The following is a 24,768-nucleotide window of genomic DNA, read 5'->3' as shown; positions in this document are numbered from 1 at the left end:
ACAAAATACAACAAAGCAGCATAACCAAAATCCTGTATGAAGCAAAAATGGGTAAACAATTTATTTTAAAAAATGAAACCATTTGGTTCTATTGGTCCTTAAAGACAGAGTGAAAAGAAGAGGTGATGGAATTGAAACCTCTGCCTCTGTCTCAACACTATAGAAAATATTTGGGCAAGCATCAAATTCACAATGAGCTTATATTTTTCAAAAAGCAAAATCAGCTTCAACAATTGACATTTTCTTGTCTTTTGCCTATTTGTATTTTACTCAACCTCCCAAGTATTTGGCAAATGAAACTATAACATGAACTTAAACTGATTTTTGATAAAAGAACAGACAGCCTTGGTCCACCTGATGCCCCACTCACTGAAGCGTTTCCATGGTTTTCAGACGTGATGGACAGCTGAGTTCAGGGTGAGGTCTGAAGGTTGTAATCACTGTTCCTGTTCCACAGTCACACAATTCACAGCCTCAGGTTTTACGCATCATCCATCTTTCTCATACTGTGCTGTATTTATCATCCCACCTCCACATCTTTGCTCTCCGAGAAGCACACGAGCCTGCAACTTTAGCAGAAAGATAAATGGAAACTGCATCTATGTGGAATTAGTCACTGTCTGATCTGAAGAGCACGTCAGCATTGACACACCTGTGTTATCACCCAGAACCATAATGTAGAGCTCCATCAGCTCCTGAAATTACTACTATCATTACTACTTCCTCCCTTAAGAATATCGAAAGATGTTCAAGAATCATAATGAGCTTTGTCTATAATTAATTATGTAGAGTCCACTTCAATATGCTTTTCTCATCAAGGCTTATTTCACTGGGAGAAATTCATCTGATTTACCTGATGTCATCATAGGTAAATGCAGCACTGTGCTCAGCATGTCTTCATATTGTTCCTTCTTTGTGTTCAGCTCTCACTGTAATAATTGAGGATGATTAAAATTTTATTCAGCCAGATGGGTAAGTGTGTGGAAGTGGGAAATATTCACTGCCTACAGTTGTATCACTGACCTCACAGTCTCTGGCCACCAGCCACTGCTCATCAATGTGGATGTCTAATGAACCAATCATATCACAGCAACCCAACGCATTTAGTGATGCAGAAATGGTCGAGACAACCTCTTGATGTTCAAACTGAGCATCAGAATGGGGAAGAAAAGGGATTTAAGTGTCTTTGAATGTTGCATGGTTGTTTGTACCAGACGAGCTGGTTTGAGATTTTCAGAAATTGTTAATCTGATGGGATTTTCCCACACAACCAACTCTTGGCTTTACAGAGAATGAGAAAGAGAAAATATCCAGTGAGCATTTTTTGGGCGAAAATGCCTTATTGATGCTAGAGGTCAGAGGAGATTGGTCAGACAGCCTTTACGTTGATAGGAAACTAACAGTAACTCAGGTAACCACTCATTACAACCAAGGTATCCAGCAGAGCATCTTCTGCTGTAGCAGCAGAAGACCACACTGGGTGGCACTCCTATCAGCTAAGAACAGAAAACCAAGGCTACAATTCACACTTAGTTGAATCAATGCCCTGAAGACTTAAGGTAGTCCTGAACTCCAAAGGGGTTCCAGCGCAGTATTAGCAAGATCTACTTAAAATATACTTAATAAAGTGTCTCCTCAATGGATGTTGTCTGTTCAACTCGGGTATTTTTTGTGTTTTTTTCTGCGCTTAATCCTGCTGTTCATTGACTAGTATCTCAACAGTCATTGCAGATAATCTGGGATTAATATTCACTTCTTCAACTGTTTAATACTTTCCTAATTTTCAAGGCTTAGTAATGTGATCAGAGTCAGAGGTGGATGTTTAGCCTTTCAGTCATGCTATAATGGCAGATTTGATCAGTCAATCAGCTGATTTGCTCCAGATCAAAATAAGAAACGTCAGCCATCATCTGATGAGCTGATTTGTTAAATTTAGTCTGTCATTGTTTTCACATGTCAAAAGAAATGTTGCATATGCATTAAAGAGTACCTGCCTAAATTTTCTTAATTTTGGATAAATATCCAACCAAAAGTGATTATTCTCCAGCATAATAATAATGTCATTATCTTCCACTTGAGATGCACTTCATCACAGGTGACTAACTATGTGTCAGCATCAGGTCGATTAGGATCATCACCTGCAATTAAGAACAATTTTAAAATGAAGCCCAAAGGCAGTGGTAGCTGTCATTGAACTGATGTCGTGTAACTTGATTTTGTCAGCGGGTGCAAACTGCTCTGCTGAAAGACAGAGACATGAATCAGCAATAGCGGCTGCCAAAATGACTGACAAAGTCACTCACTAACACAGCCATAGCGGCTGAAGGTTGGCGCTTATGTCACGTCAGATAAATGTGTGAGTGTGAACAGCCATAGAGAGAGGAGGCTCAATCAGAGTGCTGGCTGTAACTCAGTTTTATAGTTCATTGAGGCCAAAGAGGTGCCCAGAATGTGCAAAAAGTCTTTCGTTGTTCTCCGTGACTCTGTGATCGTGTGCAAGAAGATACTGATGTGGATTCTCATTCAAAGTGGAAAGCTGTTTAATGTGGCCTTTTAAACAGTAACACGTGTCATAGTTTGTGCTGCTTTAAAATTGATTGCAGAGTGACACATATGTTTATGTAACTGAGTATCCAAAAATAAATAAATCTGCAGCTTCTATGTGTTTTCAGAGCAAACGTGCAGCAGAGCTCCTCCCATTTCAGCAAAAATACACACTGCAGCTCACCTCAGCAGTGGTGATGTATAATAAAACATAAGAGCAGTGGACCAGTTTGTCTGCCTGCGCTTTAAATTTATTTTCTGACAGTTTCATGATTAGCAGGGGCATCATCTCAGACGTGCACTTTTTTTGGCTAACACATCCTTGTCTCTCTCATCCTTCTTACATACATTCCTCTCACTTTTGTACAAGTTTAATTCCTCTGTTTTTTTAAATCAGGATTGCTTTTAAGATCATTTTGTCCAGCGACTAACGAGCAGTGTAAACCTACAACAAACAGGAGCTTCGGTTAAATAAAAATAGGAACGGGTTTTCGGAAGAAATAGCCATAATGATAAGATGTTCTCTTCTCGCTGTCCTCTTGTCAGTTTGAGTTGTGAGACTCATGCATCAGGCTATAAGACATGGAGGTGCACTCTTCCCATTACCGTGAATCAGCAGCGTATGAAACAATCCCATCTGCTGCACCGCCTGCTCTTCTTTTATTGTTCTACACACTTCTGTAATGTGGACTCATTTTGGTATGTATTGATTCTGTATTAAGGTGAAAATTGTTGGTATGCAGAGAAAGCAGACTGTATAATACAAGCAGAGCTTAAGTATCACTTCGGTATGAAAAGAAAATCTGAAAAACAACCAGTTAAGATGAGCTGACTCACACAAGTGCTGCTGGATGATCCTCTGACTCAGCAGTTCGTCATCACTGTAACACAGCCAACCACTCACCATTTAATTAGAAGGGGTAGATAGTCAGCGGACAGGAGATGGGTGGTGATCTTCTTTGGTGTACTCACATTACTGCTGTGTAATGTGAACTAATGTGTCATAGTTTCTAAATGAGGATATCTGTAACATTTTAAACAAACAGATCCACAGCTCATTTTATGCATTTGGATGAAAATATCAGAAATGAATCTAAATTAGCTCTTTGACTGATACCATTGACTTTACGAATGTCTGACTGCTCCCCTGAGGGCACATTATCGTTCCTCAAAGTAATTAGCGGCTCTGCACTCAAACAGTATAGAGTGACTAATTACCCAAATTATCTCGCGGGCTCATTAGCTTCGGATGGCTCTTGACACTGCTAAGGCACTTTTTAAACAATGGTAGAAATTACACTGTCAAAATGTCACTCGTGGCTGTGAAATAATAGCCGTGCAACTAATCGAATGCGGAAAATTAAATCAAGGCTGATGCATTTCGCACGGTATCTTTATTACTCCCATTAAAAAGCAAAATAGCCTTCCAGAATTATACCGGTCTGTGTAATTGTTGGTGGAGATCCCACACAAACTAGCGCACCTTTGTTTTCAGAGACGTCCTCGTGCTTTTAGAGGCATTAGCTGCACGCCAGTCAATGAATGGGAAGGTAATCAGGTTTAATTCACTGTCACCATCCATCACAGTTAGTGATAACCCAGAACAACCTTTGCATTGCATGCCCGTGCATTTGAATCACAAAGTTCTTGTTACATCAAAGTGGTGAACCAAGATGTTGGCCTTATACTTGATTGGGAGCTTTCTTTGCAGGGTGTTGGTATTGGGGTACATTTATGCATTGTGCTGTTGCCTGTCCTTCCACATAAGAAAAAAGTATCAAATTTTACCAGGAAAAATGCAAACAAACTTACTAATAATATGCTATGTTAAGGGTATCAAACATAAAGCCTGGGGACCGTGTTCGGCCCAGCTCCAATCCAAATATAACTCCAGTCCGGTCCATTGGACACCTCCAGAAAATGTCAAGGAGGGCAGACCTCCTCCATAGCCATTCCTATGGCAACAAAGTAACAGATAAGCAATAATAGACATTTCTATATCACCAGTATTTCTTAATTATAATTTATTAACTATGAATTGCTCTCTTGTAACTGTAATTGCAGGAGATGGTAATGAGGTACAGAACTTTTTTTGTAATTTCACTCTTCTACTTATTTGTGCTGACAGATTTTTTTTCATTCACTACATCAGCATTTCTTCACCACATAGAAAAACAGAGACGTACTGTATAAATGTAACTTCTTCTTTTCTATTACCTCTATTACAGAAAATAGAGTTTTTCTGTTTCAGCCAACTTAAGATGAAAGTGTGCTGCAATGTGGCCCCAATGTGAAATGAGTTTGACATCCCTGCCCTGTGTGGTTCCCTGCAGCAGGTCAAACTGTCATCATCATAAGATACCTGAATTTGTTCTTGATACTCAAAATGTAAATGGCTACTCATTATGACCCCATCGCCCTCTGTTCTGCTGCCACACATAAGACTAAATTTATACAAAGCTGTGAATGTGAAATGGGAGTAAGCCTGACATTTACTGAACTATTTCACATCTCCCCTAAGGACCTCTTTCCCATTACATGAGTTTTAGTGTCATTCTTAAGCCAATTAATTTATATTCTTTGTTTCACGAAAGGCAAAACTGCTGCAGCATTGCTCTGAGGACTCACTGCCTGCACAAGATCATCTATTGATTTTGGTCTTCCAAAGCCATCATATAGTCATATATTACAGAATATAGTGGGACACAGTGATTTCTGAAACGTTTTTTGAGCTTATTATAGCTCCTTAAAGGAAAACCTTTGCTAAACACTTATGTTGTGTCTCTCATAACACAACATTTAGAGAATATTTTAACTGCTGTAAGGCTCCAACAGTTTGTACCATGAGCAAATCTCAGAGGTTTTTCTTTGTATTCTGTTGTGAGTTTGGAATGAAAAAAACTAGGATGCTTAACATATAGAGTAAAATACTTTGCAGCCCACCTACTTCTCTCATGCTTTCTGAACTCATTTACTCAGCTTAAATTTATTATAAAGGGGGTTTTACATTATTTTTGGCAAAGGGTAAAGAAAATATTTGGCTTTTTCTTTGTTGGCTAAGTTTATTACATAATCAGGTAAAACAGTTTTGTCAATATAAATTATTGATGAGGCACAAAAGGCAAAAAAAAGTCACATCTTCACTTGACAGTAACAGTAAATACAATGCGTGGCATTTCAATACAATGTTGAACTTTCAGCTGCTCCCTTATTAGCAAGGAGTCACCACAGCAGTTAGGTCCACATATTTGATTTGTCTTCTTCACGCCTTTCCTGCTACATCCCAAACGGGATTTGTATCTCTTCCTGGGATCAAACAGGGGATCTTTTGCTTGTTAGGTTAATGTGTAAACCACTACACTATGAAATTAAAAAAACCCACAGTTAGGACAGCGATGAACTCTACGCGTCCATTTGATTTCTACGCAGCATTTGGGAGGGACCCTTCAGCAGGATCTGGTGGTCCAGATGGTCGTCTCTAAAACTCCTACATACATATCCACACTGGTATTAAGATTTTCACCACAAAATAGTCACTGGATAGAGTTTAGCTGACCTCCAGACTTTTTTTTTGTTAGGGGGGGTGCTCCTGCCATTTGTTTATGTAAGCTCCATCACCTTCATGAGATAATTTTCCCTAAAAACTAGGTTCTCGCCAAAGAAATTCCATGAATACTAATGCTCGGCTCTCTCGCTTCTTAAGGCTCCACTATTGGCCTTTCTGGAATATTCTTTGCCTTTGATAGGATTAGAGTTGTGTGTTTAGCAGGATAAAACGAATGGAGCACATAAAGTGCAAAGGCTACGTTTATGAGCCAGCCCTCGCCAGAAATTAAAAAGGCGGAAATATCAATTGGGGCCAGAGGAGTGGCTAAAGATCAATTTTAGCACTTCCCCCTGATAATGTAAAATGACAGTAACTGAAATTACATAAATCAGTCATGGAGAATGAGGTTTTTATGGAGCCAATATGAATCATTTTTAGGGCAAACATGACTTTTAGTGCTGCACAGGAATTGCAGCACAGTGTTTTTTTTTTTTCATGCTACTTAGGTAATTAAATAGGATAAAAAGCCATTTCATCAAGATATGGTGAAATACATTAATTTATACAGCATGTTCCCAGATTAGAATTTTTTAATAGGAAGGAGGATATAGAGCTATTTAAAGAAGCTGTCCTGTGTGGTTTCTTTCGCCTGGCTCTATTAGGACACAGTCCAGAAGTAATTTCTCCTTTAATAAAAAGACTAAGCTGGAAACAGATTTGTTACTAATTTTTGACAATCTTTCAGAAGTGTTGCGTTGAGCCCTCGCGGCCCTGTGTAAATAAACCCATCCACAGCTCATTACACTGACTGAGTAAATACTTTCATTTTAGCCACGCATGCTTATTCGGGGCAGTGGTCGTTCCTCTGCTCTGGAACACTTTGCACTAATGAAAAGGTGCCATGTTCGCTGAGATTGTGATGGATTGAAAGAACACAACCTCTGGAGAGATCTCTGGCAAAGCGTCTCATGAGAGGAGGAGACTGGCGCTGCCGGTCTGAGGAGAGGAGGCGCGTCTGTGCCAGAAAAAAGCCCCGAGATGTGATTGATGCCGATGAACCACAACCTCGAGGCAAACCTCAATCTGGATAAGCTGCTCTTTGTGCCGCTGGCAGCTCCAGTATCAACAATTTGCTGATGGAATCCAGACAAGCGGACATGATAACATCTCAGTGTCCCTCCCAAAGGGTTTTGTTTTTCCAAGTGATGTTAATTTAAAGAATTGAAACTCTAAAAGTTTTAAGTTTTAGAACAATATGGCATACCTTTGATCATCATTGCAGCTAATCTGATTGCAAAACCATGTTTTTTCCCACCCTAAGTTCTAAGCTTCCTAATTAGTTTTCCTGTGCTGTAACACACTGGCTGTCTCACTAAAATCCCAGTGAAAGTTGGGATTTGGCCGCTTCACTGTTGCACATAGGCTCATTTACTCCCTTGCCTAACTGAATTTGCCAGAAAAAGTTCTTTTCTTTCTCACAGAAACTTTAGCAAATCAGTGGAGAGTGCACATTTTTGCTATCAACAAAACCCAGCTGGAAACACAAGGGAGAGGTTTGACACATACAGACTGTACATAAATTTAAAGGGAATATGACAACTCACTTCTTATCTTGAGTGTCATGCATTTAACAATTGCTGAACTTTAGCAGCTGCTTTATAAGAAATAACTTTTTAAAGTGGACCTTTACAGCTCAATTGTTTTAATATTCTTGGACTTTATTAGATTAGCTTTGCATGATTCAAAATTCAAAATGATCGATCTTCCACAGGGGCTTTGGTACAGCCCCTCCTCAGTTTGTCCCCAGCTGAAAACAAGTAGTTTTTGGCATTCTTCCTTTTAATGATGCCTTCTCTTTCCTTTTGATTGGCTGCCCTTCGTAAATAGAAGTTTTGAACAGCAGTTTAAAAATCTATCTGAAACTTATGTCATTATTTGACACCTTGGACATGTTTCATATGCACCATGCATATTTTAAATGTAAAATGTTACTCATTACAGTGTATCATAGACTTGCTCACTGTTAAAATAAAAGGCTGTTGCATGGATCTTTGTTTGTTGCTGGAATAATTTACTCCTGTGTAGCATTTGGCCGTGTGCCACATTAATCACCAGGGTAATGGGAAGACAGGCCTATTGACCAGTAGTCCAATAGGACAGAGGCTCAGGACATACAAATCAAAGCTGTCCGGCTTCATATTGACAAGGCTGTCCACAGGAAGCAAGATTTATTTGCCAGGTGACAGGGGAATGAGCACAGGAAGTCATGGAGATGTGATTTGGCTCAGGATCAGCCAGATCTGCACAAATTAATGGTTTATTGTGTATTTAAAGGGCAACTGGCAGTTTGGTAAATCCCCAAAGTAAAGCCAGAGGTGAAATGTGTGTTCTGCTTTTGGTCTAATGCACCTGTGTGTAGGAGGGTGGTCAGGTGTGTGAGAGCTGCTCACGGTGAGCTTCCTCAACATGAAAAAGTGAACAATGACGAGTTTTCTGTTTGCCCCTGTATTTTAAGAAGTTTGGTGTATCCCGCCAAGTCTTTGGAATCTAAAGGACCTCATCTGCAGTACTGTGAGCAGTCATCACTAACTGACCGGGGCATAGACCATATGATGTTGCACATTAAATCTTTTCTTTCTGACAGGAACAAATGTCGAACTATCACATTAGTGAATTGGTTTTACAGTCTGAGCTCCATTCTTTGTTTGTGTGTGTGCGTGTTTTTTGTTGGGTTTTTTTTTTTTTTTTTGGTTTTTTGCAGTGTGCTTTATTGGCAGCAGATATGTCAGGAATAAATGACCTCTATTTCCACAAGCAGACCTGTAGTGTTCTCTCTGCAGTAAAGCACAAAGAGGGATGCTGTTTATTGTTCATTCAATTCATTGTGGAACCGCAGCACAGAAGTGTGATGAATGTGCACTTTGCAGCCAACTGAGGAGTTTCACAAGCAATCAGTGAAATGCAGATTTGAGAGAGAAGGGGCCTTTCTATTGTAAAGGGAAGCTTCAATACTGAAGCAGTACTGAAGTAGCATATTTAAATGTTTACAGGGTGTTTTTGTGCACAGGATGTTTTGACGTGTCAGTGTAGAGAACCACTGGAACTCAGTGCATTTATCCATCCATCTGTTCTTTTCCGCTTAGCCAATTCAGGGTTGGGGGACTGGAGTCTATCCCACCTACCATAAGGCGAGAGGCAGAGTAAACCCTAGACAGGGTCCCCAGTCTGTTGCAGGGCTTACACAGAGAGACACACAACCATTCACACTCGCATTCACACCAATGGGCAATTTAGAATTACCAGGGAAGAGAGAGCTGAGTGTAAAAGCAAAGCTCTCAATTTACCGGTCGATCTACGTCCCTACCCTCACCTATGGCCACGAGCTGTGGGTATTGACTGAAAAAACGAGATTGCGGATACAAGTGGAGGAAATGAGCTTCCTCCGAAGGGTGGCTGGCCTCTCCCTTAGAGATAGGGTGAGAAGTTCGGCCATCCGGGAGGGGCTCAGAGTAGAGCCGCTGCTGCTCCACATCGAAAGGAGCCAGCTGAGGTGGTTCGGGCATCTGACAAGGATGCCCCCTGGGCGCCTCCTGGGTGAGGTGTTCCAGGCATGTCCCACCGGGAGGAGGCCCCGGGGCAGACCCAGGACACGCTGGAGAGATTATATCTCTCGGCTGGCCTGGGAACGCCTTGGTGTTCCCCCGGATAAGCTGGAGGAGGTGGCTGGGGAGAGGGAGGTCTGGGCCTCTTTGCTTAGGCTGCTGCCCCCGCGACCCGGCCTCGGATAAAGCGGATGAGGATGGATGGATGGATGGAACCTAACCCCACTAACTGCCTGTTTTTACACTGTGGAAGGAAGACAGAGAACCCAGAGAGAACTGACACAGACACGTGGAGAACATGCAAACCCCGCAAAGAAAGGCATCGGCCAGATGGTGGATTCAAACCCAGAAAGGTTCTTGCTATGAGGCTAACCATGGTGTCTCTGCCTGACATGTAGAAGTGGTCAAGATGAGGTTCAAACCAGAATGGTTGTTGGTGCCAGACATGCTGGTCTGAGTACTTGAAGAACTGCTGATTAACTAGGATTTTCCCACATACAGATCTAAAGAGCAATTTCAGCAGCATGTCTCAGTTTTTCTACCTGCTAATTGTGTAAAATTACATAAAATTTTCTGTTGCTCATTGCCCAGACTGTCATGTATTTATGAAAGTTTTTGTCGGAAAAAAATTGTTGATGTCAGAAGTCAGAGGAGAATAACCAGACTGCTTCAATCTGATAGGAAGGGAACAGCAGCTCAAATAACAACTCACCGGAACCAAGGTCTGCAGAAGAGCATCTCTTACTACCACAAAACTATTGCTACTTAGATGCCTAAAGTATATAGTTTCACATATGTTATAACATTTGATCTTCCCTAACAGCCCTTACAACATTTTCAGAACCGCCTGACTATCTCCGCTTCCTTTTCTCAGGAGTGGGACCCATTGCGGTCTTCTGCTGCTGTAGCCCCCTCATCCTCACCACAGACTGCTTCAAGGTTCAGTCTGTGGTGTGTTCAGATAGTAGAAGTAGTAGTTTTTATGTCAGGACTGTAAACACGTTTTTTAAAGGCCGCATAGACAAGAAATTTGGAATCAGATACTGTCATAAAATATGAAATGAAATAAATAAAGTGCAACTCAGTTCGCGGTTATCAAACAAAAGTCAATCAACGCTCGCAGAGGACCGTTATTTTATTTTGAAGTTTACCTGGCAACAGCTGAGGTAATACTTTGATTTTTTTTTCTGCTTGAATTCAAGTACACCCCCTCATCCTCAGGACAAGAGGATGGACGCTCTAACATACACCGCTCCGCCACAGATCCGCCGTTCAGTGTGTTTACAGGAGGATGAATGAAGAGGCTGGTGGTGCAGCAGCGTGCGGACGCGCAGTGTGCTACCGGCTGTGCTCGTGTCGCTAGTATAATTATTATTATTATTAACAGTGTGTTACTGGTTTGACTGGCAGACGACACACTGGAAAAGCACCGAGGCAAGACAAAAACCCGACTTTCCAGCATCCGTAAGCCTTCAGAGATCATCTGTGTTAGTGTCCGGTGTTTGATTCATCTGCATTACAGCGCCATTCGCGTTTCCGTCATACATATTTACATCTCGTCTTTCTGTTTATGTATTTCACGGCAGTGTTGATATTTTTTTCCTATGGCCTGTGACGATGACAGTGACGCGAAAGCTGCCTATGTATCGCCAGCTGACAGATCCATATACTATGATTTATGTGTTTTTCTTCGCTTATATAACAGCCTATATGCGACTTTATGGCTTTACAGCAGCGCTCTCCACCTACATGATCTGAAGGGGGGAGGGCTAAATAAGTTAAACAGGACGGTATAAAGAGCCCGAAGGCCTGACTGCGAACGGCTAATTCAGTGTCTGACAATCAGTGAAACCGAGAATTTATTTACATGCAATTTGAGGAAGACTTGATTTTGCAATACGTAGACAGATAGAAAAACACACATTTCAATAACTTCTCTCATCTCTCTCCTGTAGATTTGAACATGGTCTCCCTGGTCTACTTAATAATCAGAAGATGCTGCATAAACAAACCTAAACATAGCTGAGTTAACAGAGGGTGGGACCACATAATCTGCTCTCTGAAGGATAGAAGTTGATGCATACTAACTGTATGAGGGCCCTCAGCTTCTCCCACAGCTGTGTGCTGTGCTGTAAGTATGTGTTTGTGTCATATCTCTCATATGAGAGAATAACGTGCATAAATAAGTGTATTTGGATGACTCCTGTGTTGCAGAGGTCTGGTTGTTCACAAACAGTGCACAGCAGGCACACTGAGTAATTATCTCATCATTTTTAAGTCATTTAGATTGTTTTGCAGTGCATGTCGTGTAAAGAACTGGATCAGTAGACACACACTTAACATCACAGTTTCCTGTGATTCAAATCACTTCCAGTGTGAATCTTTTTGAGCTGGGAAGTGAAGAGTCATGGGCTGTGGGGGCAGCAGAACTGACGCTTTGGAGCCTCGCTACCTGGAGAGCTGGACAAAAGAGACGGAGTCGACATGGCTGACGAGCACAGACACAGATATCCCCTTGTCATCCATCCAGAGCATCCCCTCTGAGAACTCAGAGGCTGGCTTCACTTCTGAGAAAACAATCAGCCCTGGTAAGAAGAATGAATTACTGTATGGCTGAGCAGATGGGTGAATGAATACTGAATTAATCTCTTAACCGGAGCAGGCATTAATTTAACCTGCTGAAAAGAAATATCCTTGATTACTGTATGAAGAAATATAAAGGGGGCTGGGAGGCTTCCCCATCAGAATTTAATATATCTGTAACAGATGATTTTAAATCTGTTTGTTTTTGCATCAATCCATAGTTTCTAATGTTATTGTTCTACTGCCGTTTTACATGAGTAAGGTACATCCTTTAAAATCTCACTGCTGTAAATAATTTGAACATACTAGCAATGACTTGCCCATTCTTTACACTCTTTCTATCAAAGCGGAGTGGACCATCTCTTCATGTCAAGGGCTGTGCTGATGGCATGCCTGATTTCAACAAGAATCCATTATGCAGAAGAAAGAAAACAGAAACATGAGTGACAGAGGAAGTATCCACTTTAGAGACCTTTGTTCTTCTAGTGTGCAGTTAGTTGTATGTGTCTCTACATACAGGTCAGGACATCAGAAACAGATAAATCTCTTAGATGGATCCTCTTCTTTTCTTTGAAGCCAAGGGGAGATGAGTCCGTAAATGGGGATGATAGGCTGCTTCAAAAGCCACTGTGCTCAAACAGGGCTCAGCTCTCATGGCAACAGATACAGGCATGAGTGAATGCAGGGAGAGGAGCCTTGATGTAATTGTGAAGGCAAATTGACTTGAGCTTCAATGTGGAGAGATAAAACAGACCCAAAATTGGCTAAATTAATCAGCAGCTGGGAACCAAACAGATTTTTATGACAACAATCATAATAAGTTGTGGTTCAGTATGTCTAGAGAAAATATTCATTAAAATGTCCTCATTTCGTGTTTTGGTTTTGTCCAACCTGCACCATATGTCATCTGTCATCATTAGACACATGGTCACACATTAACGAGGAGATGAGGTGTACACACATCTGTAAAATGCAAACATCGACTACCTGCGAATAACTGATCACAGCTCACGCCTCCACAGTACCATCAAGTTGGTTCAGTGTAAGACAACTAAGTTGTCAATATGTAATCACTACCGTTTCATTTACCGATGACTTCTAACAGAAGCTAATTGTGGCATAGCGGTTATCTTATCAAGCTGAAATTGATTAACTTCAAGAGAAAAAAAACGAAAATTCATAGAAATGTATAAAAGCTACAAACACATAAGCAGACATAGCTGAACCTCTACATCTTTACAGTTCCAGATTTCTTTGAAGACGGCCTCCCGCCACCGGCTCAGGCCTACCTAAAGGTCTGCTCGGCCATGTCTGAAGCCAGCCTGAACGATGTGAAGCCCAGCAGCACACCAACAGCACTGGGCTCTCCGCGGCAGGACACGACGATGCCTTCTTCTGGAACCACAGTGCAGCGCAGAAGTGTTTTGCACACTGAAGAGATTGTAAGCCTTTCCTTCTGTAATGTGTTTAAATGTGCTCGAGACAGCTCACAGCACCTTTTTTCCCCTGCAATACTGACCTACATCTAAGGTGTGGCGCATCAAACATTTCGTTTCATATTTGGAGCTAAACACCTTCATACAATCACTTCTAAGATTTTGCAAGCATGTCATTGAAATTTGTTAGAAAGCTATCTGACAAATCACAGGCAGACCATTTATTTTAATAGTATGTCAAAGACAAGAAATGTGATGTGTGGAGTGCCTCAAGGTACCTGTTTGGGACCACTGTTAGTTTTGGATTTTATTAACGATTCTTTTTTAAAAAATTTAATATCTCAATTGATATGTTAGATATTTGAAGGCAGTAGAAAATTGGATGAAAGATAATAAACTGATGTTTAATGTTAGCAAACCAAAGTGTATGGTAATGCAGGTATCAACCAAAAACAAAACAAATACTTAAGCTTAGGTAATAATAATATTCCCATGGAACAGTTGCAGACCAGGAGAGAAACTGATTAGGTAGAACAGTGGATTGTAAATTAACATGGTCGAAACATACTGATATTATAATTTAATAAGTAATATAGGTAGAGGTCTGTCAGTGGTGTGGTTTAAACATTAATGACATCAGAGGCTATAAAACATGTTTTAACCCTTGTGTGGTGTTCGTATTTTTGTTACTCAGCCAGTGTTCATGGGTCTAGTGGACCCGCTAGAGTTTTGGCTTTCCAAATTAACACTATCAAACAATTTTATGTTAAATTACTCAACAGATGTTTACTTCATCCCAATTACAAGACATATGAACAGCAAACATGGTTAATTTTTTCCCTTTACCTTTGTTAGATCACATTTATGAATTAATGTGCTTCTCGTTTTTCTTTTATATAAAATGTTATAAATAAATCAGTTATAATCAAGTGGAGTGAGTGGAAAGACACAACACATTTACACGTGAAAAAATAATTAATTGTTTAATTTTTCTTTTGAAAAAAACTGAACACGGGTCTCACAGACCCGAACACCATACAAGGGTTAAATCAATTTGTTCTGTCGCAGTTTGATTACTGAAGTGTAATCTGGTTGAGTGCTTCATCAAAAGAAATTTTAAAAAGTGCACACAGAAAACAATTTACAGAACTATGATAGGATAGAACTCCTTACCAGTTTATATTATGCAACAGAGTACTAAAGATGAATTAAAATATTTGTTAAGACATGAAGACAGAGACATAACGTGAAAAGGGAAAGACCATCTATGAATCGAGGAGGGGGCCAAAGGGTACATCTTTCACCATCTTACAATGCTGTGATGGCAGCCATTCCCCAACTCTCTGTGAATGATACTTATGGCCATTGACCAATGGTCTTTGATCAATGGTTGTTTATCAATGGTCATGACAATTTGCATATTAATGATCAAGGAACTGACCTGTCAACCTATTGTTCATTCAGTGGGCTGTTTTCAGTTACTGTGCAAATGTACTGTTTATAAGGTTGGGGTAACCTGCAGTCAGCTGAGACTGAAGAAGTCACTTGGATGCAATGAAGTAATGCAGATGTTGACTATTGCTTCTTTTGGTGTCCTTTTATAAACTAGTTTTATGTTCTGCGAAATTCAGTGCTGTCTGTATAAGCAGAATTGGCTTGTTTTACACTGACATGTTGTTGATGTTGGCTTGAGTGTGTAGGACCCCAGGAAGAATATTTACCACACTGTCAGTATTTCAGTGTTTTTTATTATTTTTTATTGTCCATTTATTCTCCATTAACAGACAAAATGGCAGGACAATCGGATGTCGACCAAGCAGGTGACCATTACAGTCACCCAGAGCATCCACCAGGTGGACAAGAACGGGAAGGTGAAGAAGTCCCTCACGACATATGAGGTCATGAAACCAGTGGAAGCTATCAAACAGGTGGCGACACAAAACGCCTGAGTGCAGGGGGACATTGGAAGAAGCCAAAAAATGAAAATAATTATGACTGTGAAAGAAATCGAACAGGTTTTGTGGTCTGACAGGTGTCGAAAGCACAAAAATCTGATTTCTAGTGCATTTAATACTTTACGATGTATGTTTTACTGACATGTTGGAGACTTTTACAAGAGACATTTGATCAAACAAGCATGGGGTAACAGGCAAAACAAAACGTGGTATGTTACAGCGAATGTCATATTAAAAGCAATTGTAGTATATTACAGCTGACAGCTTGTTTCCACATCAGTGTAAAGAAATCATTGCTTAGCACTGAACTCGAAAATAGTTTAATCCAGAGTATTTTCACATTTTAAGATGTGGTTGAACATTAACATAGGTGTAAAACTATTACTGCAATATTATTTAATATGATATAAATGTTTCATAGTTTTGTTACTTGGCATTGATGCACCATTTGTAGTCGCTGCTGTCCTACAAAGCAAAAGGCTCAGGAAACTGACTGTGACGATTGCACTATTTACAGTGAAGCCTGGACGGAGGTTTGTGATAATAAAAAAGAAAAAGCGCTCACGAACAGCATCGTGTTTTGTAAGATATTGAGGTTACTTTTTAAAATTCTGTCGTTATTTGTGTTTTCTAATGATAATAAATTACACACCGAAATGTACTGTCCTTTTAAAATGAACTCATTTGGCATGCTCAAAGACAATCAGGTAATCATGTGGCCTTCAGCTGAGGTACCTCTGTATATATGTGAGCAATAGATCAACAGTAATAGTCTTTATACTGATGATGTTGACAGCGTTGAGCTGATCTGGTGTCAGCTTGACAATGAAAGTGTGTGAATCTGGTTTTGATGGTCATAACGGATCTGCCCTGATCTAAACAATGGCTCCTCCTTTTTCATCCACTCGTCTGCACAGAAGTCTGGGAAGAAGAAAGTAATCTCTCTTTGAGCCGACTCAAGAGAATCTACAGAAAACAATAACAGAATGGAAAATCAAAAATTTGCATAGTAATTACAGGCTTCTTTTTAATTGGTCTAAAAATGTCGAAGATCTGCTATGAAAATAAACGCAAATCTTAAACATTTCTTACATTTTCATGCAGCAATACTACTTGTCACATGTTCAAAATATAAATGTACAATACTGTGCAAAAGTCTTGAGCCTTCAATTCTTTATAGTTTTTTCCCAAATAAGCCAGACTTATAATAAATCTTATAATAGAAATAGCTCTCCATGATTTCTGCTGTTCCCTCATTTTCAGTCCAGTCCTTCTACCTGACCATCTTCTGAAGAATGTTTTGTTTGTTTTTTCATGTCCTTCAAAAAGCCTGGAGAACTATTCCTGAAACTACAGAAAGCTGTTTTTGCCTTTTATTTTCATGCATGTTTGCACGTTTCAATAAATCATTGTACCCATTTCCCAATTTTCTAGTGAAACAAAAAGAAAAGAGGAGGGTTTTGCACAGACTATGCCTATTCTGCCCAATGACACCAAACACCATTATAGAAACTGATGGGCTTTAAAAGATGTGAAATTGAGTCATGTGTAAAGTTATATATAGTTATAATAATAATGGATTGCATTTATATAGCGCTTTTTGGGGCCCTCAAAGCGCTTTACAATTCCACTATTCATTCACTCTCACATTCACACACTGGTGGAGGCAGCTACAGTTGTAGCCACAGCTGCCCTGGGGCAGACTGACAGAAGCGAGGCTGCCATATCGCGCCATTGCCCCTCTGGCCATCACCAGTAGGCGGTAGGTGAAGTGTCTTGCCCAAGGACACAACGACCGAGACTGTCCGAGCCGGGGCTCGAACCGGCAACCTTCCGGTTACAAGACGAACCACCAACTCTTTGAGCCACGATCGCCCCACTATTACCTCTTGCATATGTTTAAGATAATATATTCACAATAATAGATTATTAACATTACGCATATCATTTTGTTATCATTTTTTTAGCATTATGAAGCTTGGGAGCTTTTTTACCTGAGCCATGAGTTGTGTTCCTTGTGTCTGTGAGTCCAAACTGGCCCCTGATGGAAGCAGGCGAGTTGAATCTGGCTCTGAACACTTTGGTCGGCCCCATCAGTTCTCTCCAGTGGCTTATGGCATCCTCCCTGGCTAAAATGTACGCTCGCATTGGCCCACTGAGGACAAATTTCCACAGCAGTCATGAATCTGACTTTGAACACTGCTGATGTTTTCTAGATAACAGACCAAAAAAAAAAAAAAAAAAACACTCTTCATACAAATCTAATCTATTCACCCCCAGGACCTCCTGGGAAGACAGTTCAGCCATAAATAAATCCGTTTTAGCTAAACAATGCCAGCTGGTGCGGCATCAAGCTTGACTGGCTGACACACTTGAAGATGCTTCCTATGTTTGCGATATCAATAGCAGCAGTCAGAGAAGGGTTGCTGTAGCAACTACTGCTTCACTGCTGTGAGCAGACAAAAAAAAAAGACAAAGTAATTACAAACGCCTTTAACAATCCAATGGAGGCTCGCAGCAGGAGGACCTATTGTGAGTGGTCTGCATAGCGATATTTAGGCTACTGCACCAGGGAATTGTGTTCTAAACACGGATAACTGAAACTCCTGTTGTCCTGTTTTGGGAAAATCGTTTACTGGTGCCTTACTGAGCATGAAATTGGAGTGCTATCAGCAGAGGTGCTGATGGCTCTCCATCCATTATTCCATTTAAAATACAACACCCAACAACAATCATCCAAACACATAAAATTGTAACTCAATCACATGGAGTCAACGAAATCTGTCCATGATATAAGCATGGAGGCTTACCTTGACATGAATTCAACAAGTCTTTGATAGAAGAATCTCCCTGAGATTTGTAAAACAGAAATAATAAAGAAAGAAAGAATAAAGACCTTCAATAACAAAAAGGAGAAATCAGCTATCCTTCATTTGACAAGACATTTATTTCTTTTAACTGTCATACATACAGTGCACCCTGCTAAAATAGGCTGCTGACTCATTTATTTGGGTACATCATATACTACAGCAGTATTTTTAAGTAAAGCTTAAACACAAATGAATTGTTTCCAAACCTGAATGTTCAGCATAAAACCTCTCAGAGTCCTGTCGTCTCCAGACCAGATCTTTGCATCTAACAATCCCAAAGTTGTTGTCTAGAATTCTCTGGTGAAGAGCCTGAAAGACAGAAATCACGATGTTTGTCCTCCAAGTTGCATCAAAACATGACTGGATCAACTTTAGATGCTTTTTCCTGTGTGTAGATTTTTTTGCAGAGAAAAAGTTAAAAATTGACAGCTCTGCTTCAAAAGGTCATCCTCTTGTGCTTTAACTTGAGATGACAATAAAGTAATGCACATTAACAAGTGAAATTAAACCTATCACTGATGGAATATTTTATGATAGACACAGCTGCTATGATTTTGAAGCGTCCAGGTCTGTGAGGTGAGCAAATGCTTCTTTACCACTCGATAAAATTGATATCAGAACAGAAAACATCAATTAATTAATTGCTGTTTTATTTGACAGTGGGTTAAAAAAAAAGCAATTAAACGGAATGATATGTTCATTTATGCTTCATTAATTCCAAAAACTAATCTTTATAGATTAAACAAATAAGGAACACAGTATTTAAATCACACCATGCAAACTGTTACGCCCTGAGAAAGAGCAACAAATGTTTGAAATCTTGAAAAATGAAAATAACATTCACTGGTCATTTTATTAGGTACAGCTGTTCAACTGCTCATTCATCAAATCAGCCAATCACATGGCAGCAAGTTAATAGACATGTAGGCATGATGAAAACAACCTGCTGAACTTCAAACAGACCATCAGAATAGATGTATTTCAGAAATCGATGATCTACTTGTTGGGGCCTGAGGTCAGAGAAGGATGGCCAGACTGCTTTGAGCTAATAGGAAGGCAACGGTGACTCAAACAATCGCCCATTACAACCAAGGTCTGCACAAGAGAATTTCTCAACATGTTGAACCTTGAAGCAAATGGGCTACATGAGCAAAAGGAAAACACTGGGTGCCAGTCCTGTCAGCACAGAACAGGAAACTGACTCCACAATTCACACAGGCTCACCTTAACTGGACAACAGAAGAGTGGAAAATGTTATCAGGTTCTGATGAGTCTCCATTTCTACTGTAACATTTGGATGGTAGAGTCAGAATTTTGTGTAAACAACATTAAAGCAGGGATGCATCCTGCCTTGTATAAATAGTTTAGGCTGATGGTGGTTGTGTAATGATGGAGATTTTCTTGGAACACTTTTAGTACCAGTTGAACAACACTTAAATGCCACAACCTGTCTGAGTATTACAACTGTCAGAAAGCTCAAAATATCTCAAACTGGTTTCTTGAACATAGACAATGAGATAACGGCACTCAAATGGCCTCCACAGATCAGTCACCAGAGCTCAATCCAATAGAGAACCTTTGGGATGTGTGGGAACAAGAGAGTCTCATCATGAATGTACAGCCAACAAATCTGCAGCAACTGTGTGATGCCATTATGTCAATATCAACCAAAATCTCAGAAGAATGTTTGCAGCACCTTGTTGAATCTGTGGTAGTCTGTAGCTTTCAGACTACAACTTCAACTGTGTAATCTTAGGTCTTAAACTCTGTAACTTAAACATCAGGGCAGCTTACCTCTAGCATCAAAGGATGAGCCACAGCATCTGGTTTGATGACCGCCAGGGTGAGCTGCAGCACTTTGGACAGGCGAGCACTTGTCAGCAACATTATCTAAAGACTGAACAGAAAATACGCCCTCAATGATAAGATCCAACTCGCCTAAAAGTACTTACATTTTTAGTTAAATTAATACAAAACAAACACCACAAGCAACGAAGATGCGACTTCTTTTTCGATTTTTTTTAATCGTTAATTTACCATTAATATAAATCATATAAAGTTAATAAAAATACGAAGATTTTCTGCGTGACAGTTTCCAACCCATCAGTGCTAAGTTCGTGACTGACACTAACCTCTGTTGTGACTTCTGTCCAAAAAAGAAAAAACAATCAGTTTGTAACGGGGAGCAGAGCAACGGCCGCCGACATACTGTTAAATAAAAACGCGTAATTTTTGTGGAGTTAGCGGTTATCTACAACTGTAGCGTGTGAATATAGTCTGCATCCTTGCTTGTCCAATTACACCAAAAACAATGCTAAAAATGTGAAAATTAGCTGAACGAGTCGTTGTTTGGTCTGTCCGTTCGTGAAAAGGGTCCCCAGAAACAGTGCCAGCAGAGTTTGTTCCCCCGCGAGAAGAAGTAAAAACATAGATTTCATGTCTTATAAATTTTAGTTCTAATAGAAGCTTTTTGGAATTATTTTTCTTGATTTCCACAAAATGTGTATGTAGAATAGGAACGTAACTACACGTAGGTACTGGCATACTGAGATTCCATATATAAATACTGCACTTATTATTGCATTTGGCAGTGGAATGAGACAAATACTTTCCTATTGTTCCCGTATTGGAACGCTAGGAAAATGGAAAAATGTCATCTGGTCAGAAGGCAGTGTCAGAATTTGATGTAAATTACACAAAAGCATGGATCCATAATTCTTTATATAAACTGTTCAGTGTAAACAGTATAATGATGTGGGAGATATTTTCTTGGAAAACTTTAGTACCAACTAAGCTTTGCAAAAAAGTCACAGCATGCCTGAGTATTGTTAATGTACAGATAACACTCCATGTCACAAAGATCAAATTATCTCAACAGTGAGTTCACTGTACTCAAACGACGCAGTCACCAGATCTCAATCCACTAAGATGTGGGAGAATTGGAGATTTGCATCATGGATGTGGAGCAGACAAATCTAGAGCAACTGTTTGATGCTGTCATGTCAATATGGACCACAAATTTTTGAGGAATGTTTTCAGCACTTTGTTGAATCTGTGTCCTGGAAAATTTAGACAGTTCTGAAGGTAAGGAGTAGGGGAGTGGGTGCAAACCAATACTAGCAAAATATACCAGATCAAGTGTCCAGTGAGTGTGCTCTTCTCGTTATTAATGTTTAATTTGTTTCCTAGATTATTGGAAGGAAATTCTTTGTACATATACACTAAATGAATATTGCACCTGGGTTGTCTTGTAAAGCAAAGGACCAGCAGTTCCAAGTATGTGATATAAACGATCGATATAGAGAAATTTCCCTGCACATCAAAGTGAGCAAGAATGTTTGAACATAAAACCGAGACGTCGAGTTCAGCAGCACACCAGCTACAAGCAGGGACTGGAACGAGACAGATTTTTGTCTCTGGTATTTCAACACTGGGGCAGATCAGACATACAGTATGAATTACAAACACAGCGCACATTCCAGCAATGCAAAATGGCCACACCCTTGAAGAGTAGAGATTGTGTGTGTGTGTGTGTGTGTGTGTGTGTGTGTGTGTGTGTGTGTGTGTGTGTGTGTCTGACATTCAGAGAGACAGAATGGGGGGAGGAGGGTAGTTAGATGTCCCACATAGGTTTCTCCCACCTGCCCATGTCATGTGACTTGGGGTGACAGGACAGCTGTTACCTCCCATGAGAGGGCTGAAGAGGATAAGAAGAGGTGCAGGGTTAAATTGGATATATTTTAAGAGTACAGACTGAAGACCTAAATTCTATGTAACCTGTAGTTTTTGTATTTTGTATGGCTTTACAACCCACACATATCCATACACATCCTCCACTGACAATAAAGGCATTCAACTCAATCGTCAGGAAGACGTGAGAGAAAAGAAACTTGGATATGAAAGTTGTGTGAGGGTGTTGTGCTGTTTTATGATCACTTGCTTTGCTGTAAATAAATTGCAAATGAAATACTGTTGCTGAGTGACACAAAATACAGGTGATTTTGTGTTTTTTACACTTATGATTTTGTCTAAGGTAGGGTGTCAAACATAAGGTGTGAGGATCAAAATCTGCTCACCGAAGATTCCAGTTGGGCCCACTGGATGACTTGGGAAAATATAACTTTTGTACTTTTAACTATATTTTAATAGGTTTTACAGCTTTTCCTGCTGATAAAGCTCTCCCCTGGAAGCTTTCATACTACACTTAAGTAGATATGTAAAAGATAAACAATAAAATGACAGACGAATTTATGTTTTTCATTGTGGAGTATAGAAATTTCATCAATCAACAAAAAACTTAATGTTTTATAAATATAGGACAGTCTGAGCAGTGAGCTACAAGAAAATTGATCATGTATAGAGACTGAGATGTGCTGTTGAAATTACACTTCATCTCATATCAAGATATATCTGGGATTAAATATGTCGCTAAATGTCTTTACACTGACAGAAAGTGCAGTTTCACTCCTCTGGCCCACTTAATATCAAAGTAACCCTCAATGTAAAATGAGTGTGGCATCCCTGGTCTAAGGCGTCATGATATCAAATCAAAAATTAACATGACAGGATCAAATGTGGCTGTTCAGCCATGCTTACACAGATATCCTGTACATTTTTAATCAGCAAAATGTAATAATCACATTGGCAATCAGCACCATATTAGCAAGTATTATAAGTGGAAGAAGTCAATACATGTAAGGTAGCTCAGTTTTACATGCAAAAGTACCCTAGTCGCCCTTTGATCTTGTACTAATGAGTGCGCATTTAACACCAGCAAGAATTTTATTATCTTGTTCCAGCAGTCAACAGGATAACCTGAAATACTTTTAGGACCTTACATCCCCCAAATGAGTTTATATGGCTGAACTGTCTGGTTATGGAGATACTGCGAGTTTGATACTATCCGTGTAATATAAGCAGCATTAAATTTACACAACACCAGCGTCTTTTCCAGGAAAAATAGTTTTTTAATGTTAAACTTTTTTTAAAACATCAGTCGTTCTTGTATTTCTTTTTAAGCCACACTATCATAATTGCAATTTGGAATGATAAAAATAATTTGTTGTGACCATTTATATACCTAAACTGCTCAGAAGTGTTAAAAAATAGTGTTTGTTTTAATCTTGAAATTGTTATTGCCTTAATATGAAATAACTTGTTAAATGTTAATGTTAAAGGATTTTTTTTTTTCCACAAAGGGCTCCTTCCAATTCTGCCTGTGTCCGCTCAGCATCTCTGCAGATGATGTATTGAGGAGCAGTCACTGAGAAGTACACCAAACTGCCTGAAAAGCAGTTTTCAGATGGTAGAGCGCAACACTTGGACAGAACAGACATCATCGATGCTCACTGCTGACTCTCTCTCTTTTTTTTTTTTCCCGTTCCTTTTTTTTTTTTGCCTGTCCCATTTGGCTCTTTTGCCATCAGAATTATTGTCTAAAGGCAAAGAAAGATGCCCAACGGATTCACTTTACCAAATTGACCATCCCAGCCTTGCCGTAATGGTCACTGCTGACTCTCACTTCAAGTGTTCTCAGCTGGTCGGCTGATTCAGCTGATCCTGCACTCTTTGACCACCATAAAACTCATCTCTGTTTCATCTCCGTGCCACTGCTGCTGTTGCTTCTCTTGCTTCTCTTCCTTCCCTTGCTTCTGGCTCTCCTGCAGTTGTCGTTCCCTTTTGGTGGGAGTCAACTGACAACTGACTTACTCACGACCCCCACGGGTGCTTGGGTGTCCATAGGCTGCTCATTCTTTTGCCAGTAGCCACCGCAAAGTATCACGTGGAAAAGGAATGCTTAATGTGAGAAAAAACTGAGCTTTTGTCATGACCAACTGTGATGGAAATGTGCACAGCATCTTCACGTAGTTACACTGTTTAAAACGAGTGTCAATTATTGATTGATTTATTGAATGTATGCTTATTTTATTGGTTTTAAACTAAATGTGTTATATTTTTGCTGCCCTCTTGCTGGTTTTAATTACTATCCTGTTATTCTTTTAATTTTTAGGCTGTATCATTTTTATATCAAGTCCCTTTTTTTAATGGTTTCATGCACTTGATGATTTCTGTTTCTGTGAAAGACTTGGTTGTTTTATCAACAATAATGCATATGTTGTTTTAAATAAATATTAAAATAAACTAAATATTTATTACATACACAACATAGTTGTTAAACCTTATCCAAACTAAATGGTTCAGTTTAAGAAATTTTACGAGGAAATAATGAGC

At 39.7% G+C, this 24,768-nt stretch overlaps 2 protein-coding genes across 3 annotated transcripts; one reads left to right on the top strand and one right to left on the bottom strand.

Moving 5' to 3' along the window:
* The first annotated feature begins 10,877 nt into the window (after positions 1-10,877).
* baalcb (BAALC binder of MAP3K1 and KLF4 b) lies at positions 10,878-15,701 on the top strand. 2 transcript variants are annotated; one of them, XM_086264145.1, is made up of 5 exons: positions 10,878-11,157; positions 11,649-11,824; positions 12,068-12,281; positions 13,519-13,718; positions 15,497-15,701. In XM_086264145.1, the coding sequence occupies exons 3-5, from the start codon at positions 12,101-12,103 to the stop codon at positions 15,659-15,661; spliced, it is 546 nt and encodes a 181-aa protein (XP_086120271.1). In that variant the 5' UTR covers positions 10,878-11,157; positions 11,649-11,824; positions 12,068-12,100; the 3' UTR covers positions 15,662-15,701. The 2 variants fall into 2 exon arrangements, with proteins under 2 accessions (XP_086120271.1, XP_086120272.1); XM_086264146.1 differs by having other exon boundaries at positions 10,878-11,180.
* On the bottom strand, positions 14,683-20,942 carry nme6 (NME/NM23 nucleoside diphosphate kinase 6). The gene is made up of 6 exons (XM_086264144.1): positions 20,670-20,942; positions 20,332-20,434; positions 18,744-18,846; positions 18,478-18,517; positions 17,662-17,822; positions 14,683-16,633 (listed from the first exon to the last, which is right to left on the bottom strand). The coding sequence occupies exons 2-6, from the start codon at positions 20,422-20,424 to the stop codon at positions 16,482-16,484; spliced, it is 549 nt and encodes a 182-aa protein (XP_086120270.1). The 5' UTR covers positions 20,425-20,434; positions 20,670-20,942; the 3' UTR covers positions 14,683-16,481.
* Between the last annotated feature and the right edge of the window lie 3,826 nt (positions 20,943-24,768).

This window comes from Aulonocara sp. 'chitande type north' Nkhata Bay, linkage group LG15 (assembly GCF_057382095.1).
Source record: "Aulonocara sp. 'chitande type north' Nkhata Bay isolate Kocher_YH1m ecotype deep benthic linkage group LG15, A_spYH_male_GT1.1, whole genome shotgun sequence".
Classification (NCBI taxonomy): domain Eukaryota; kingdom Metazoa; phylum Chordata; class Actinopteri; order Cichliformes; family Cichlidae; genus Aulonocara; species Aulonocara sp. 'chitande type north' Nkhata Bay.
This window is presented reverse-complemented; position numbering and strand designations above follow the sequence as displayed.